The following is a 17,353-nucleotide window of genomic DNA, read 5'->3' on the forward strand; positions in this document are numbered from 1 at the left end:
TGTTCGTAAGAGACCTTTTCAGAAAAACAAGCTAGTTTACTAATTAGAAGTTAGGGAAATTTCCTATGGGAAATTTGGACCCTTTGAAAAACAGTTCTTTAATCCAATCTTTTAAAATTCAAATGTTTAAAAACATTTCGGTATTACCTCTGAGTAGAGACATGATGCATCTGTAGTATATTTATGAGCAAAAGCTGTTGATTTTTTTTAAACATTATCTTCTTTAATAAAGACTGCAAGGAAATAAACTGAAGTGTTGACTGTGATTATATTTGAATGATAGGGTTGTGGGTAATTTCTTTCCTATCACTACACATTTTCTTCAGTGTATATTTTTTTTAAATGGATAAAAAAATTTAAACAACTATCTCTCTACAATTTCTCTGTATTTTGCACTGTCTTACAAAAATTAAAGTAAAATGTCTGAAGTAGGGAGTGGCAAACTATGGCCCAAGGCCGGCACCTGTTTTTGTAAATGAAGTTTTACTGGAATACCTATTTGCTTATATATTGTCTGTGGTTGCTTTCAAGCTCTTAGTAGATCACACGTGGCCCTAAAGACTAACATATTTATTATCTGATCCTTTAAGAAGAAGTTTGCTGAACCCGTGTTCTAGAATGTTGAATTTACAAAGCAATGGGCAAGAGTATTTTCAAACTTTGGTAGTAACACCACATTTTCCTTCCTTTGTAGCCTAAATTAACAATGGCAAAATGCAGGCGGAATGTGGAGAATTTCCTAGAAGCTTGCAGAAAAATTGGTGTACCTCAGGTAACAAATTTATCATTTCTTATGTTGCCTAAATAGACTTGGGTATTATTTTTCTAAAGTTTTTTAGAAGTGCAAGCATCTAAAATCTTATAGGACTTGCTTTAAACGAAGTTGGTAATTACTATCATGATGTCGTGTTACTAGAGTCAGTGTACTTCTGAGCAGTTTTCCTTAATTATTTCCAAGGACCAAGCAAAGAAATAATACACATATAAACTTAAATATATTATAATACTTAAAGCGAAGTAATCAAAAAGTTATTTTGACATTGTCCTAAACTTTCCTACTTGCTGTCTGACTCATATACATCTTCATACATAAGAGGCTGGGCTTCAAAATCAGTGCATCTCAGACCGAGAATGCTTCCGTTGGTTTCAGGTTTTTTAACATTTACTTTAAAACTTTTTAAAAATGATTATTTTGAAATAATTTTAGACTTAGAAAAATGCTGCAAAAATAGCACAGATCTATAATAGTAACTCTGTGCTGCTGTGTACTCGTGACCCGGTTCCGGTACTGCTAACACTGCCTACATAAACATAGTGTGTCGTCCAGACTGACACACACTGGGACGGTGCCATTCACCAAATCACAGACCGTGCTCAGATCTCACTCGTTTTTCCGCTACGCTCTGATACTTTGGAATTTAGCACACAGGAGGCCGTTTCTAGGCATTCGTCCGGCTCTTGAGATTTGTTTCCAGGTCCCGCAGTTAACGGCTTTCTTGCCCTCTAATGTACAAATAGTTCAACTTCATAGATGTGATTAAGAGACGTGAACTTGATAACACTTTTATTTGGTTATCCTTTTAAAAACAATTATGTTAAACCAACTAAGCGTGGTACTCTTAAAAAATACTATATTTAATGACATGAGACACAGAAACACTTAGAGAAATAATAACTTGGTGCTATTTGATACTTTGTTTCATTAACCATAACCCTTACAGTTCCTGTCATATTTGATGTCCAGCCTTTAAGAAGGAAAACATGACTCTTTTCTATCACCTTCTTAATTCTCTATCACCTTCCTGTCAGAGCCCCAGGATTGGCCCCTGGACTCAACCCCAACGTTTGTCTTGAACTTAAGCCCTTGTCCTAACAGCTTTCACGACAGTGGCCCTCCCTTTACGTGGCTCCCTGGTCCTTGCTGTCAGCTAACCTTGCGCTGAGGAGGTCACAGCACCACTCGTCCCGAGGGCCGCCTGCCCTTCTCAGCTCTTGTCCGGGCCGCAAGGTGGAAGGGAATGAGTCCGGCTCTGCGGAGCACCTGCGTGAGCCGCGGTGAAGTCCCACGGTTATTTTTTCCCCTTTTATTAAATAGGTTGCAATTCTATTTATTTTTCAATGTTTTCTTTGTGTGTTTTTTTAACCTGAGTTATAAAAAGAAAATTTACATTTGTGGTAGTTAGCAAGGACCTTTTTTTGTTCCTGTGGACAAATTCAAAGCAGATTTTTCATTTTTATTTCCTACTATTTTCTAAAGGCTCATCATTTCTTTTAGAACAAACCATTTTTAAATAGTCAGCCTTAGTAAGGCTTCTAGTCAAATAGCATGCATCTCCTCTGTATTAATAAGCAGGCTCTGATATTGACAGGTACACACGAGCAGTCAGTGCTTCCTTCTGTCTCTCGAAGACGCGCCTACCTGATCACATCGCACAAGCGTGCCCACGACCCGCCCCAGTGCCACGTCACCATGTCTTGACACAAAAGAATGTAGCACAGGTTAGTGTAGGGAATGGGAGCCAGAGAAAAGAGAAGAGTCCAAAGAGGCAGTGTGGACCGAGAGAGGAGAGTGCTGAAAACATCCCCAACGGCAGCCGTGCGAGCAGACCCGGTCAGAGTACTGTTTACCGGCTCTACCGTCTTGGGCTGTACAGTGGCTTCAGAGAGCCGTCATCTGTCTCAGATTTAAAGTCCATACACTGAAATTCTTTCCGAATATTCCTGCCAACAGTCAGCAAAATACAGTCCTTAAAATGTGCATTTGGGTCAGCATTTGCCAAGCAGTGGTTAACAGGATCGGTTGTGGGCCAGCTTCCCTTTTCCTACCAGAGCTGTGCTATTTGAAGGCAGGAAACAGAAAAAAAGACAAATTTAAGAGACTGGGTATTTTTCTAGGGTGGTTACACTGGGGTTCTTAACACATCCTTCCTCCCTCTCAGTCTCCCTGATCCGAAAGAGGAAGTGGGCAATCCCGGGAGGCCCCTTCATCCTCCCCTCTGCCTTCCACCGAGTCTCTACTGCCGTCACCATCACCACCACCACTTTTAGACAGTTCCTCGTATGCTGCTGCTTCTGCTAAAAGATTAGTTATTTGCTTAGAACAAAGTGAGGGCATATGAATAAATACATCAACTCATAGGTTCGCAGAACCCTTCTCGGGTCCCTCTGCCCCAGGAGGAAAGCAGAAACCTGTCCCTCCTTCTCTTTGTTCTCCCCGACCCTTGGGCATTCTGACCTTTACCTAAACACCCCACTTCTGTTTGACTTGTAAAGAAAATCAGGGATATAATAATGGTCACTTTTGAAAATGTGTAACTTAATATTGTAAATATGTCAGAATTCTGTCTAGAGATTAAAAAGGTGAACAATTTCCCTTCTCAGTACAAGTTTTGAGGTGTTTATAAGTTCTGAACGAAACACTAAAGAATAAGATGACTCTTGAAAACCTCTGATAAGGCTGGGCATGTGGGTATTCTCTTTATTATTATGCTTTTATTAAGTATGTTACATTCAGAAAACTATACTGGGTGATAAAAATGTCTGAGTCTAGCATCTTACGTCCAGAGTTACGTGTTATGTGTTGAAGAATATTTTCCTGTTCTCCAGTCCAGTTGTGTTTTTATTTACTTATTTAATTTCTTCGTCTATGAGCTGGAGGGTCTGAATGATCTATAAGGCCCCTTACCACTCTAGACTCATTTCGTACATATTAGTAACCTGGACTTGAAGATGGGCTCAACGTGATTTTGAGAGAAACATCAAATCGGTCAGTACACCTGGCCTCCAGGTAGTAAGTTTCCTTGATCCTTAGGCTCTCCTCATTCTGTGACCCTCCCTGATTTACCTGGTTTTCTCCAAACACTTCCCTCTCTTCAGCCCACCCCCAGGTTTGGTCCTGCTTTCTGGCCCTTTCTTTTTTTGTTAATAGTGAAGAATGAGCCGGGAAAGAGGTTGTTGCCTGGCACAGACCTCACCTCTTGTAGGCCTCCCACCCGCCTAGGCCAGCACCCAGTTCCGTTCACTGCACCCTGAGTGTTTGCACTGGTCACCAACAAGCAAGTTTATTCTGTTTAGTAGTAAAATCAAGATCAGCACATGGAGGAGTCTTTGTAGTTTTGTTTTTCAGCATTTTATTTTCATTCCTCGTAGTAAAAAAGGTTACTGCGATGTGTTTCTCTGAGTATGACTGAAATGATCATGTTGAATTCTGTACTCAAATCTGTATTTCTGATCCACTAACTTTGTTTTTCTGTTTTCCTTTCCTGCTCACACTTTGGACAGGACAATCTTTGTTCCCCTTCTGACATCCTTCAGCTAAACCTCCGCGTTAAAAGAACTGTTGAAACACTACTTTCTTTTGGGGCACATTCAGAAGAATCCAGTTTTGTCTCTCTGTCTATCCAGCTTTTGGGTTTTGTGGCATTTTATTGTACTTTAATGTTAACGCTCTGTCTGCTTTATTACTGGATCTTCCCCCACTAGCTGAAAGATCGTACTCCAGTGATCTTCCACCTCATTCCTGTGCTTGGTGAAGGAGTTTTGTCTCTCGTTACGAAGTATTTACGTATGTGCTTCTTTTTTTCTGGCCATCAAAGAGCTAACCAGTAAAGTAGATAAATCCTGCCCTCATGCGTCCAGATGAACAGCCCATCCCATTAGTAAGCCTTGGTGACTGCTCACAAAGAGTAAAAGACCAGCATTTGTTCTCCTGGTCATTTGTCCGTTCTCCTGGCCTGCGGCCTTGTTTCTCTTACCGTAAGTGCTAAGGTGTCTCGGATACAATCCTGAACCTGTTCTTAGAATATGATTTAGAACTTCATTTCCAAATGACGTAATAAAATTCCCATGTGGCCATTTTCCAACCTTTTCAACAGCTGCTCGTAAGGAAAGAAATAGTTGTAACCTTTCTGGTTGGGGAGGCACCTGGTCACCTAGATCACCGCATTGAGCTGTGCCCTAAAATCTCCCTGTACCGGTAGGGACAGGCCCACCTAAGCATTTACTGTCTGCACATCTGGAAGCACTGGCCATTTATTCTTAATAATTTTAATTTGATCAGAATGTTCAGTGCAAAGATCAGGTAGGTTCCCTAGATTGCTACTCCGAGCCCAGTGTGTGCATTAAAATAGTCCACCGCAAGCAGACGGTCTGGAGCTGCCCTTTCAGGAGGAGGCGCCTGTCCAGATTTACCGCGCTTGTTATCATTAACTGCACTGCACTTCTAGAATCCTATTTAGAATTAGATAGAAATTTATGTCATTTCCAGTATACTCAAACCATCTTAGTAGGTGAGCTGGTATTGAATTAGGCCGTCTAGGAGGCTCTGTCTGAACAGTAGTGGCAGGTAAAAGGTATCAGGCAGCAGTCTCTGTTCTGTACCCAAGGCAGCGAGCGGGTGTTGTCTTCTTCAGAATGTTCAGTATTGAAGCTGCTAGCCTTAATACTTGAAACTACTTCGTGATTGCATTCAGATTCTAGTTCTCATAAATAGGGTTTTGGAACATTCAGGAATCTACTGAACTCAAATACGAAGGGAAGTTGCAGGGAACGTAACACCCTGTTGTAGGAGTGATCGGCCTGAGGGTCTGATTGCTTTGGTTTTCTTCCATATCAAATGGGACAATTATTTAACACATTAAAAACCTTTTTCCTATTAATGCTGAAACATTGAACTCTGTGTTGAAAGTCAGTTTTATACAGTAGTAGTACCTTCCAGAGTTTGGGAGGTGTGCTTTGTTTTGATTTTAAGATGTTTTGAGTCAAAGATCATTCAGTTTTGTGGAGTTTTGTCCCCTTAGAAAATAAAAAAACACGTGGTCTTGCGTGTGGTTTGGGGGAGTAGTTGCACGTTCTCTTCAGAGCACACGGCGTTCCCTGTACGCTGCCTGGAAGGTAAGCATGCATCTGGAAAGCATGAGCCTGGGGGGAGTGGCTAAGCCACACGCAGCACAGGGCGCTCTGGAGAAGAGATCAGGGAATGGGCCTCAGAAAATATGCCTCTCCCAAGAGCAAAACACCCTGCGGGTTCATTTTAGAATAGGTCATCTGTACTGACAGTGGTACTCAAAGTATTTGTACAAAGTTGCTAGTTTTATAAGGTCAAAAGATCCCCAATTACCTTGTTTTATCAAGATAAGTATTAAAATTTTGAGTAAGAAGCACAAGTACCAATAACTGTTCAAAATAAATGTTATATTTTTTATTGCAACTAATTTGTAAAACTTCCTAATAATACAGTAAAGTGCCAATGAAAAGTCCAGCTGTCTTCCTTAATAAACATGTGTAGTCTCCTTTTTAGTGGAACCAGAATTCTGCTTTCTGTCCTTTGTGAGCAGTGTCCTTTTTTCTGAATATTTAGTGTTAAAAGAAAAACCAATGATAGGTGCTATTCTTAAGCAATGCCTTTTTCTCTTTCAAGAAAGGATTAACCAAACATTAATGAGGCAAACATGATAGAAGTATTTTAACTTCCTTTAGGAAACATATAAACACCTTTCAAATATACGGTAATTAAGACGTTCCTGACTAAACTAACGTCATCGTCCTCCAGCATAATTTAATCCATTCAGTACCAGGATATGAAATAGTGGTTTCCTCCCGTGTTCCCTGCCTGGTACGAGAGCCCCGATTTTCACAATCAGGATTATAATGCAGCTGGTGGGCCTCCCTCCCTCACGCAGTCTGGCTTATGGCATGAACCCATCTTGCATTCCCATGGTATGTAATTTCTGGAGCACTTTTCTCTGGCAATGTTAGATCTTTCGGGCTTGAGCTGTCTGGTAACTTGGAACTGCTTTTCTGTTTTCCCTGCCTTGTTTTACTGCTCTGCATTGCTCTTTTATTTATCGGGGATGAAGGATGTTGCTTCGACTCCATAGTATTCTGTTATCCTCTGTTGTATGTATTAAGTGTCTGTAACTCGTCCTTATTCCAGTTTTCAAAATGACCTGTATGTATGTTTAGTTGTTTGAATAAAGTGACAGTGTCAGATGCCATCTCTGCAGAACTCATATGAACAGAGGTCAGTTCCCCAGGTGCTGACCTGTCTTATCTCAGTTGACTGTGAGGAGGGAGAGAAGAGGGGCTTATTTTTTCTTTTCAGTTCGTTGATGTTCATCCTGTTTTCTTTTTTGTTTCTGTTTATGTTACGTTGTCCCATTTCAGGAGCAATTATGTTTGCCTCTGCACATTTTAGAAGAGAAAGGTTTGAGCCAGGTCGCAGTGACGGTGCGGGCTCTCCTGGAGCTTGCCCCCCCCAAGCAGCAGCACCACTTGTCTGCTGCGTAAGGAGCCCCAGCACCTGGGCGCTGGCCCGGCCAACCGGAGCAGGACGTGACTGCTGCTGCCAGCCGGCTGCTGACGCAAAGCTCTTACGTGTTCTTAAAAGGGACTGCTTCCATGATTCCTAACAGGAATAGTTTGCTTCATTTCTCCATTTTAGGGGAGGTTATATCTGTTTCCATTGAATTGTTTTAGGAAGACATGGTTGGTTTTCGCAAATGAAACTTAATTCTGTCATTCCTGAGAACCCGACACCGAGGCCTGAGCTGGCTGTGCTTTCCTTGAGAGCAGGCTTGTGTCCCGTACCAGAAAGGAAGCTGCTGAGAAGGATATTTAGCTTTCCTGAAAGCACAGACCAGCTGTTATCTTTACCTGTTTCCTGTTTCTGGAACCCGCTGGTTTCCAAAACTGGTTGTGCATTAGACTCTCCTGGAGCATTTGTTAAAATGTAGATTCTCATTCCAGTACATCTAGAGCGAGGCCTGGATATCTGCATTTTCAACAGACGTAGTGAGACCCCTTTCCCAAGCTGGGCATTTTTTGTATAATGCGGGGAGTAGCGACTCCACTGTGTTTGTCAGCCACATGTAAAGTCAGGAGCTGTATTATGATTACTTGGAACTGTCTGTCCAGGGCAAAACAGAAATAACAGAACTGGGTTTTTTTGGACAAAAAAACTTATGTCTAAGGCAAAACAAATATAAATGTAGAAGGCCTAGATTTTTGCATAAGTAAAGCAATGAGAGAGGTTAAGTTGTATTTAAGGCCACTGTCCTAGGCCTTCCCCTAACTTCTGCCCACCACCACCTAAAGCTTGCTTCTCATAGGTGACATTCTGCCTGAACATGAGAAACAAGTACTCCACACACAGGTTCCAGAACCTTAGGGGGTGACATGCATTACTCAGCATCATTTGCATTGAACGCCCCCTCCGCCTCCCCGCACGCTGCTCCCAGGATGCCGGGACCTGCCACTCACGGCAGATACACTTCCAGCTCCCTGACTAATGGAAGATTATGAAAACAGAGCAAAAGGAGTAAAAGAAAAACCAGGTTTCTAAATTTCTTTCAAGTAACTGCCAGTTTCCATGGCTGAATTAAGGCACTTGTGGCATCTTGAAAACCCGAGTGCTGTCTCGGTATCCACCTCATCGACCTCTACTGCTGGTGCCTTCTTCACTCAACTGTAGGCCAAGGAAGAGGGCCCAAGGGCTCGTGGAACACAAAGCCGGGAGCCTTTGTTCAACTTTAAACCACTATGGTCTTTCTTACCCTATATTTTGGCCCCCTTTTAGTTGTCAGCGCATCTTTTGGTATTCACTGCCTGCGTAAACCAAGCACACAGAGTAAGTGGCGATACTGAGGTTTGGGGTTGTGAACGGTACTGGACTTGCCAGTGCATGCATTGCAGCAAAATGTTCACTCTTTGTCATGTAAATGCGACATCTAAAAGTAACTGCGTAAAATCATGTTGAGTACGGTCAAAATAATGTTTTCTCCCTGTTCTCATAGGGAAACAAGTTCAGCACAACATTACCACTTTGTCAAAGTTTAAAATTAAAGAACATAGAACATCTGCTCTCAAAGCCCACTGACCCTCACTGACCTTACAGAATAAAAGTAAAATGTTTTTTAAGTGCTTAGAGCCAGACCCCATTATAGTTACAGTTCTACCCAGACCCACCAATCAGAGCGCCTTGTTCAGAATTCAGCTGTGTGCATTTTTAAACTATGGGTATTTCTCTTTCTAGTCAACATTAAACCTCAGTATAATTTCCAAATAGTAGAAGCCATTTGAAATGAAGCTCAGCAAAGAACAGGACTGTTTGGCACCTATTCTGCAAGGAATAGTCCCAGAAGACACACATAATGCACCATTTGGAACATTTGCAACTCATTATCCCATAGGAATAAGTGGAAATTTCCACTTATTTCACATCTTACACATAACCTGCAACCCTATTAATGTATTTTTACCAAACTAATGCGAATTTATATTTGAACTACTAGAAAAAAATTGTGTACAGTTTTGGTTGATAATGAGAAAAATATCAAATATATTCAGTTTCTTTTCTAAGTCAAGATGCAAAAACATTTTGTGATGTTTTTGCTAGAAAAATTTTGTATTCAGTGTTCTGTAAGTACTTTTTTTTTTTTTTTTTATAAACTGGAAAGAACATTTAACATGTAGCCTCGTTAGACTCCAGTGTAAGACGAAGATGCTGTAACAGGCCTACCTGCCCATTTCTGAGCTTTCTACTGAAACAGTGGCCGGCTGGATGCCCACCCCCCAGGGCCCCTGCCAGCTGTGGACACTGTAAGTCAGCAGGTGCTCTGGAAGCAGCGTCGGGGCAGAGGGGCCTTTGTTTGGCTAGAAGAGAATAGGGGGCTTATTAGGAGGTCACTCTGTAGCTTTTTAAAGTACAGCCTCATAGCTAATCAAGGAGTCTGTGATTTCTCTTACTTGCTACAGCTCAGCAGTGACTAATGACGTGTGACTATGCTGATGAGTAGGACAAATTTTTTAACAACTAAGTGCTTAAAATGGCTGTAGAAATGAAGGAAAACATGGATATTTAGAAACCTTTTTATATATGTATTGCAGTGAGATGGTTTACAGCAGATTTTATTTCTGAAAATGTTGTAAACATGTAATTAGTAAAGATTTTGTAAAACATTGTCCTATATTTGTATGTCTGTAAATATAATGCATAAGTTCTAAGTATAAATATGTCAATATCATGTATGTTATTTTAAATTTCCTGTATGCCACCTTACATGTCGACATTAAAATAAAAGCCAACACTTCAATCGCATGAAATAAAGGCTGATTTGAAAATGTTCATACCTAAAGCATGATTTCCTTGACAAAAATGAAAGGTTATTTATTGAGTTCCCTGAAGGAACATCGGTAGAAACTGGGTGCTCGTAACAGACCCTTCAGTCTTTTTGGTGTTTTGTTTCACTTTGCTAAAGAAGTAGAGATAGCAGTATTGCCCTGTATTTGGAATTACATATAAGGCTTAATTCGTGAAATACATGTGATGTATTTGGACACTTTTCTCTCAGAAATTGCCAGCTGTGCAATAGGGAAAGCTTTAGCGTCCGTTCTGCTTGGATCATCTTTACTCTTTTAGTGAAAGATCCTGCGAGGCGAGAATTGTTGAGGAAGCAAAGCAGGCACAGACCCCGGTGTCTCACTGACCAGCACTCTCTGCAGGCTCGTCTTCCAGCAGCCTGCGTCCCCACCTGTACTGTGGGTGGGTTGTACCCTAACACTGCTGTTTATTCTAATTCATTATTTTTTAAAATTTATATCCCTACCTATTTTCCAGAAAAGGGGCTGAAGCAACTTATAATAAGATACACATTCCATGCCCCCACCACCCCAACAAAAACACTAAAGTGATAATAAGTCTAAAAGGCAGGAAGGAACCAACTTTTGGAACTTTACTGTGTCCATATTATGCCAGACACTTTATAAATATCATCTTGTAATCCCGAACGCTTTACTTTCGCTCAAGAGTTTTTTCACTGTAGACAAATGATAGAATCCAAGACATTACAGAAATTCCTGAAGTTTTAATGCATCACAATAACTAATAAGCCCAGGAACTTTTCTTCTGGTAAAAAAGCCAGAGGAATCTTTACAAGGCTCCTAGAGATGCTTCTTCCCAGCAAAAGGTTTTCAAAACATGAAGCAGCCCTAAGTTGACGGTATACCCCTAATTCAGGGTTTGAAAACTAATACAACAGGCAAAGGGAAAGAACCAGGCAGCAGCTGGGAAATGTCCAAATAAGGAGCAACCTGTAGATGCAAGCTATCTGTGCTGCTAAAATGTTCCTTCCTCCCTTCAAGTCCTCCCCATCTCCAGAAGACCAGAGGAAAAGACGAGAACTCCATCACTTTTTCTTGCCTCTCCGCTTGTCCTTGTCTTTGCCTTTACCTTTAGAATCCTTGCCATCATCTTTGTCCTTCTTAGGCAGTCTGAAACCACCAGTTTCCTTCCGCACCATAGTGCCTCGCCACCAGGCCTGGAGCTGGAAGAGAAGGGGGCGGTGAGTACAATTCAGAGTAGGCCTGCCCAGCTGCACCTTTCCTGCATAAGGGAGTTGTCCTGTCATAAAGTAACTTCTGTCTGAAGAGTGGTGTGTGTCTGAAACACGGAAGCGGCCAAGCACGCTCTCCCTCCAGCAACGCTCCCCTGTTGTGCGGATCCAGAGCTGAAGCCACGGACTCCAGCGTGAAGTTCTCAAAGAGTAAACGTAAAAGGAATCGGATTAGGCCAATCTTTTCTTTACACTTAGAAACCTGGTTCCCATATACTGCTTCTCTTTATGAATGTCCAACTTCCCCACATCCAAACTATTGCATCCAAAACGGCTGTTAGTGAGCTAGGCCAGCCGGCACGCGGCCAAAAATGTGCAGATTAATTTTGATGACTTCAGGAGGCTTCCCGGTGCATTTCATGGCTTTAAAGATTGATTAAAGGATCAGTACTCCTTTTCAAAAAGGATTTTGATAGCTCTCTTAAATATCTTAGTCATTAGACACAACTGTTCGGAATACAGTCTGGGCTACTTTAAAGTCCGACTAAGCCCTAAAGACTGGGAGCAAATCCATTAGTGAAAACAAAAGTGCTTTTCAGCTAGTCCTTACATTTCTGCTCTAAGTCAAGGAATCCTGCCAAACAGAAAATGCCGCAGAAGCGCGATAAATCCTTGCTAACTATACATCTGCCTCTCCTAATAGAAAGCCCATGTTTCGGTTTGGATACCTGGTTTAAATGTACGTTAAAGCTTTCTTAATCTACCCCATAGTACACATCACCAGCTACTGAGCAGACACTCCTCTTTCAGAAAGAAAGGCAGTCCTCTAAACAACAGTAGTGGTCCAGCTGATGTGATTTTTGCTTGAAAATATTTCCCAGAATCTGACCTACCGGTTTCAACATGACTAATACAAGTTCATATAAAATTAAAATATCTTATTTTTTTTCTAAACTGCTTATCCCCTCCACCTTTTTTTGAAAACAGCTCTCATCAGAACCTAGCAGATAGCCTGGTTCTTATATAAATAGGAATTTGAGAAGCTCCTCCTGGGGTGCCTGAGTGGCTCAGTCGGCTGGGTGTCTTTCTGCTTGGGTCATGACCTTAGAGTCCTGCGATGGAGCCCCGCATCAGGTTCCCTGCTCAGCAGGGAATCGGCTTTCCCCTCTCTCTCTGCCCCTCCCCCCCCCCCGTTCATGCTCGCTTTCTCTCAAATAAATAAAAAATAAAATCTTAAAAAAATCTTGGGGTCATGAGTTCAAGCCCCATGTCGAGGGTAGAGTTACTTAAAAAAAAAAAAAAAGCACAGCTGTTCTGATTATAAATAATATTCTTAAATTTGACCTTTGGGCACAAGTTCTAGGTCCTGCTTCCCCTGCTTACCCCCACTTTCCCCTGGATTAAGAGTTGGGGACACGTCCTTGCCATGTGAACTATCTCCCTGCACCGAGGACTGCAGGCAAATTCCAGTAATAACAACAGGCCACCCTTCCTTACAGATCTCCTGTTCCAGGCTTCACAGTAAATGAGAGGCCTTGCGTTCCTCGGTGGTAGTCAGCTGCTGAATTGAAGGTGCCCTGAGATGCCAATGCTGGCTTTCTACCTTTATGATGCTCTTTAACTCCAAGTCATCCTGTTCTATCTTCTTCCTGATCTTCTCCTTTTCTATCCGATCTTCAACGATGACCTGTTCATACTCCCTTATCTATAAAAGCAAACATGAATCCTAGGTTATAAGACTGTCTTGGCAAGGTGTGGCCCAGCCAACCCTGCACTTTTAATATAAAATTTGAAAATAAAGCATGCAAATCTAAAGATAAATGAAAGAAAAGAAAAAACTAAGTGGATTCCTATGTTGTAAATATTCATATATTAACCATATAAAAATTTTTGTTTGGATTATTCAAATTTGCTATAAAATTTTCCATAAAAATGAACTAGTAATTTGATGTGTAATTAATGACCTCAAAGTAATGTAATTTTTTTTTTTTTTTTTTTTACCTCATAGAAAGTACACATACAAATAGCAGTCATCTTTTAAAAGAGAAATTTGGGAAGTTTTACAGTTATTCAATGATGAAACCATAATCAGAAGCTTTTTAAAAATCATAATTTACAGATTATCTTCAGAGACCATAAAGTAGAAATAATAACAGAATCTATCTCAAGAGGTTGTGAGGGTGAAGTAAGTTCTTTGTGTGGAATGCTAGCAAAGTGCCTGGGACAGAGCGAGCACCGTGGAGGTGTGTCAGCTGCTATTACTGTCCCCATCATGGATGTCGTCGTCATCATCATCATGGGAGAAGACGCTCAGTGGGTTACAGGTACACCTCCACTTTGTCACCAGAAACGGCGTTACCCAGCTACCGTAGTTCAGCCACCACCCCTTCCTCGGGTGCTCGGCCTTCCACTGTGGAGACTGCTTCCTTACCGTCTTCGCAAGGTCTTGAAGGTGTGCTAAGTCACTGGCCCTAGCAGCTTTGAGAGCGTTTAGTTCATTCTGTTTCATTTCTGTGTCCTTATCAAATTTCTCCATCCAGAACTCTAGCTTTTCCTCAAGTTTCTGTTTGGAAAGAACATTAATGGGTTCCACCAGACACAAAGCCTTATATACTGTATGAAATCATTTATACAAGGTTCAAAAACAAACAAAACTTCTCCATAGTGATAAAAGAATCGTGGCTCCCTCTATTGGATGGGTTGCTTTATTTGATCAGGAAGGGACACGAGGGAGACTTCTGGGATGTTGTAAATGTGTTCTCTATCTCTGCGTGGGTGGCGTTTTCAGAGTCCTGGGACAGAGCCGGCATCAGGAGCCCTGCTCAGCAGGGAATCTGCTTTTCCCTCTCCCTCTGCCCTTCCCCCCCGCCCCCGCCCCGTTCATGCTCTCTTTCTCTCCAATAAATAAAATCTTTAAAAAAAATAACAGCAAATACCAGCTGAGAAGGGTACAACGTCTTCAAAATCCTTAAAAATAATAATGTGAGTCTAAGATTCTATACTTGGCTAACCTGGCGTTCAGATGTGAGAGAAAGACTATACCTGGTCTTTCTAAAAGAGTTACTCAAGAGTGTATTTTAGCAACGAAATTTAAAATTTCATTTCAGAGACAGTATGTGTGAGAAACAATAAAATATATATTTAAGCTACAGAATATACTTTTTAAAAATAAATTATAACCTGGAACTAAAATCACAAGTTAGGCAGTATAGTCTCCTGGAAGGAGCCCAGACAGGCTCTGAAGGCAGAATGCCTACGCTGAGCTCCCAACTCTGGCACTCATATAAGTCACCTCAAATTCCTTAAGCCTCAGTTCCCTTGTTTATAAAATGGAAATAGGTAGTGAATGATTTCAACATGGGATGTAGGAGAGGAAGAGAAGAGGTAAAACTTCGCTTTAATAAAGACAAGAAGATATAAGTATTGATTAAGTCTAGCCTTAAGAGGAAGAACAAAATATAAATATCTATGTTAAAATGTGAAGGGTTACCACGCTAAGAACATGATGCGTAACTTCCGAACTCCTAGATCACGTACCTCAAGAATGAGAAATCAAGAGGAGTCTCTAGCCTCTAACTCTGAAACTAATACGTTATGTGTTAATTAACTGAACTTAAATTTTAAAAAATAGAACAAGTGGAATATCAAAAAAAAAAAAACAGCAGCATAACACAATGAAAACAACACCAGCTTCAGAGCCTATCAGAGCCTTGTTCAAATCTCACCTCTCCCATTTTCTAGTTGTATATATTGAACATGCTAATTAATACCTCTGGGGCTTTGTTTCTTCTTTTGTAAATTGGGAATAATGTTACCTATGTCCTAGGATTATTATGAGGAATAGATATAATGTATATGGTGCCTGGCACTAAAAGGCTTTCCGTAAATGGTGCTTATTTTAATTATCAATCAATCAATCAATCAATCAATAAAAACTTTTTAAAAAAGAGGAGTCTTTAGGTGGTATATTGACATGGTGTTTTTTAAAATGTGATTCAATTAATCATTCTAATCATGTTAAAGAGAATATATCAGTTTGGTGCAATCATGTCTTTAAAATCTTTCTAACTCTTGTTAACATTTTTTTCTTAATCTCCAGGCAGGTAAGAAGAACTGGCTAAAATGTAATACCATCATATGATATTTATTGAATTTCTATTTATATTAATTTCTATTTAATGGCAAATGATGCTGGTTTTTCTTTTATAGTAATGATATAAAAGTCTTAATTTTGTTGTTTAGGTGAGTAATTATGTACAAAATAGTAATGACAGGTGGTATGCTGATATTACAAAACTATGAGAGTGGTACGCAAATAAAGAGTTTGCACTAGACACCAAGAAATCGAACAATATGGGATACCCGGGTGGCTCAATCGCTTAAGCATCCACCTTCATCTTAGGTCATGATCTCAGGGTCTTGGGATTGAGCCCTGCATCAGGCTCCCTGCTAAGTGGGGAGTCTGCTTCTCCCTCCCTCTGCCTGCAGCTCTGCCTACTTGTGTTCTCTGCTCTCTCTCGTGCTCTCTCTCAAATAAATAAAATCTTTTTTTTAAAGAAAATACACTTTTAAATAACTCATGGATTAAGGAAATAATAAATTATAAACTACAAATTATAATGCCTATAATTAATTTAAAGGCATGAAAAAGGTAAGATGGATTAATGGAGGAGGGATGTATAGAAATGTGATGAGGGGGCGCGTGGGTGGCACAGCGGTTGGGTGTCTGCCTTCAGCTCAGGGCGTGATCCCGGCGTTATGGGATCGAGCCCCACATCAGGCTCCTCCCCTGTGAAATTGCTTCTTCCTCTCCCACTCCCCCTGCTTGTGTTCCCTCTCTCGCTGGCTGTCTCTTTCTCTGTCAATTAAATAAATAAAATCTTAAAAAAAAAAAAAAAAGAAATGTGATGAAGCAAAAATAAAAAAATTTTAAAGTTAGAATCTACCAGTAGATGGTATGGTGTTCACTGTAAAATTCTTCCAACTCTGTGTATGTTTGGAAGCGCTCATAATAAAATGTTGGGGTGAAATAAATAAATTAGAAATTATTTGAAAGGAATGACAACATAGGGGCATCTAGGTGGCTCAGTGAGTTAAGCATCTTCCTTCGGCTCAGGTCATGATCCCGAGGTCCAGGGATCGAGCCCCTGCTCCGTGGGGAGTCTGCTTCTCCCTCATCCCCCCGCTTGTGCTCTCTCTTCCTCTCTCTCTCATGTTCTCTCTCCCAATAAATAAAAATCTTTAAAATTAAAAAAAAAAGGAATGACAACATAAGCACTACGTATCAAAACCTGTATACTGCAGCCAAACAGGACTCAGAAAATATGTTGTGTTACATGCATAGTAGAAAATAATAAAATTTTAAAATAAGCTAGAACATTTAAAAAACTAGACAAAGATTAGCAACATAAGCTCAAAAGAAGTATAAGAAAATAATTACTCAAAATTAAAGCAAAAACCAACGTGAAAAGGGAAAAAAAAAAAAAATCTGCTCAATATAGCCAAAAGATGGTTTTTGCAAAGACCAATAAAATGGTCAAAACTTTGACAAATCTTAGCAAGAAAAAGGGAAAGACACAAATTTTTAAAAAAGTAAAGATGAAAAAGATAACTACAGAAATAAAGGAAACTTTTAAATTGTGACAGACTATGGAGCACACACCTTTACACTAATAAATTTGAAATGAATGTTTTAGATGAAATGGGTTCTTTCTGGAAAGAAATTACCAAAAATGACTCAAAAAGAGATTCTTTAAGTGAAGACGTCAATAATCATCTAAAAAACTGAAAAGGTAGCTAACCATCTCCCCTGGAAAATGGTACCCAGACAAGACTGTCTACGACTAAATTTTAGCAAAGTTTCAAGGAACAGATAATAATCTATTATCTATTAGTATTTTTAGGTTTTGGAACATAAAAAGATGGAAAGCTTCCCAACTTAAGCTGCTAAGCTAGCACAACTGATAGCAATACAAAGAGCACCAAAAAATAAATCTATAGGTTACTCTTGTTTATGGAATATA

The 17,353-nt window shown here is 40.3% G+C and overlaps 2 protein-coding genes across 10 annotated transcripts in view; one reads left to right on the forward strand and one right to left on the reverse strand.

Annotated features, from left to right (window-relative positions):
* Window positions 1-10,123, forward strand: part of LRCH3 (leucine rich repeats and calponin homology domain containing 3) — a 125,801-nt gene extending 115,678 nt beyond the window's left edge. For 5 of the 7 annotated variants that reach the window (XM_045812673.2, XM_087861555.1, XM_087861557.1 and 2 more), the window contains 2 exons: window positions 695-772; window positions 4,282-10,123. In XM_045812673.2, coding sequence (XP_045668629.1) covers window positions 695-772; window positions 4,282-4,482 — 279 coding nt within the window. In that variant the 3' untranslated portion in view covers window positions 4,483-10,123. The remainder of the gene's footprint in view (window positions 1-694; window positions 773-4,281) is intronic. The other 2 variants (XM_045812667.2, XM_045812668.2) reach the window with 1 other exon arrangement.
* A 724-nt stretch (window positions 10,124-10,847) lies between these two features.
* The window catches only part of DRC9 (dynein regulatory complex subunit 9), a 45,400-nt gene continuing 38,894 nt past the window's right edge, over window positions 10,848-17,353 (reverse strand). For 2 of the 3 annotated variants that reach the window (XM_087861559.1, XM_045812675.2), the window contains 2 exons: window positions 12,934-13,035; window positions 10,848-11,321 (listed from right to left, as the gene is read on the reverse strand). In XM_087861559.1, coding sequence (XP_087717685.1) covers window positions 11,184-11,321; window positions 12,934-13,035 — 240 coding nt within the window. In that variant the 3' untranslated portion in view covers window positions 10,848-11,183. Of the gene's footprint in view, window positions 11,322-12,933; window positions 13,036-13,761; window positions 13,894-17,353 lie in introns of all 3 variants that reach the window. The other variant, XM_045812674.2, reaches the window with a different exon arrangement.

This window comes from Ursus americanus, chromosome 4, assembly GCF_024610735.1.
Source record: "Ursus americanus isolate L20-20 chromosome 4, mUrsAme1.1.p, whole genome shotgun sequence".
NCBI lineage: Eukaryota > Metazoa > Chordata > Mammalia > Carnivora > Ursidae > Ursus > Ursus americanus.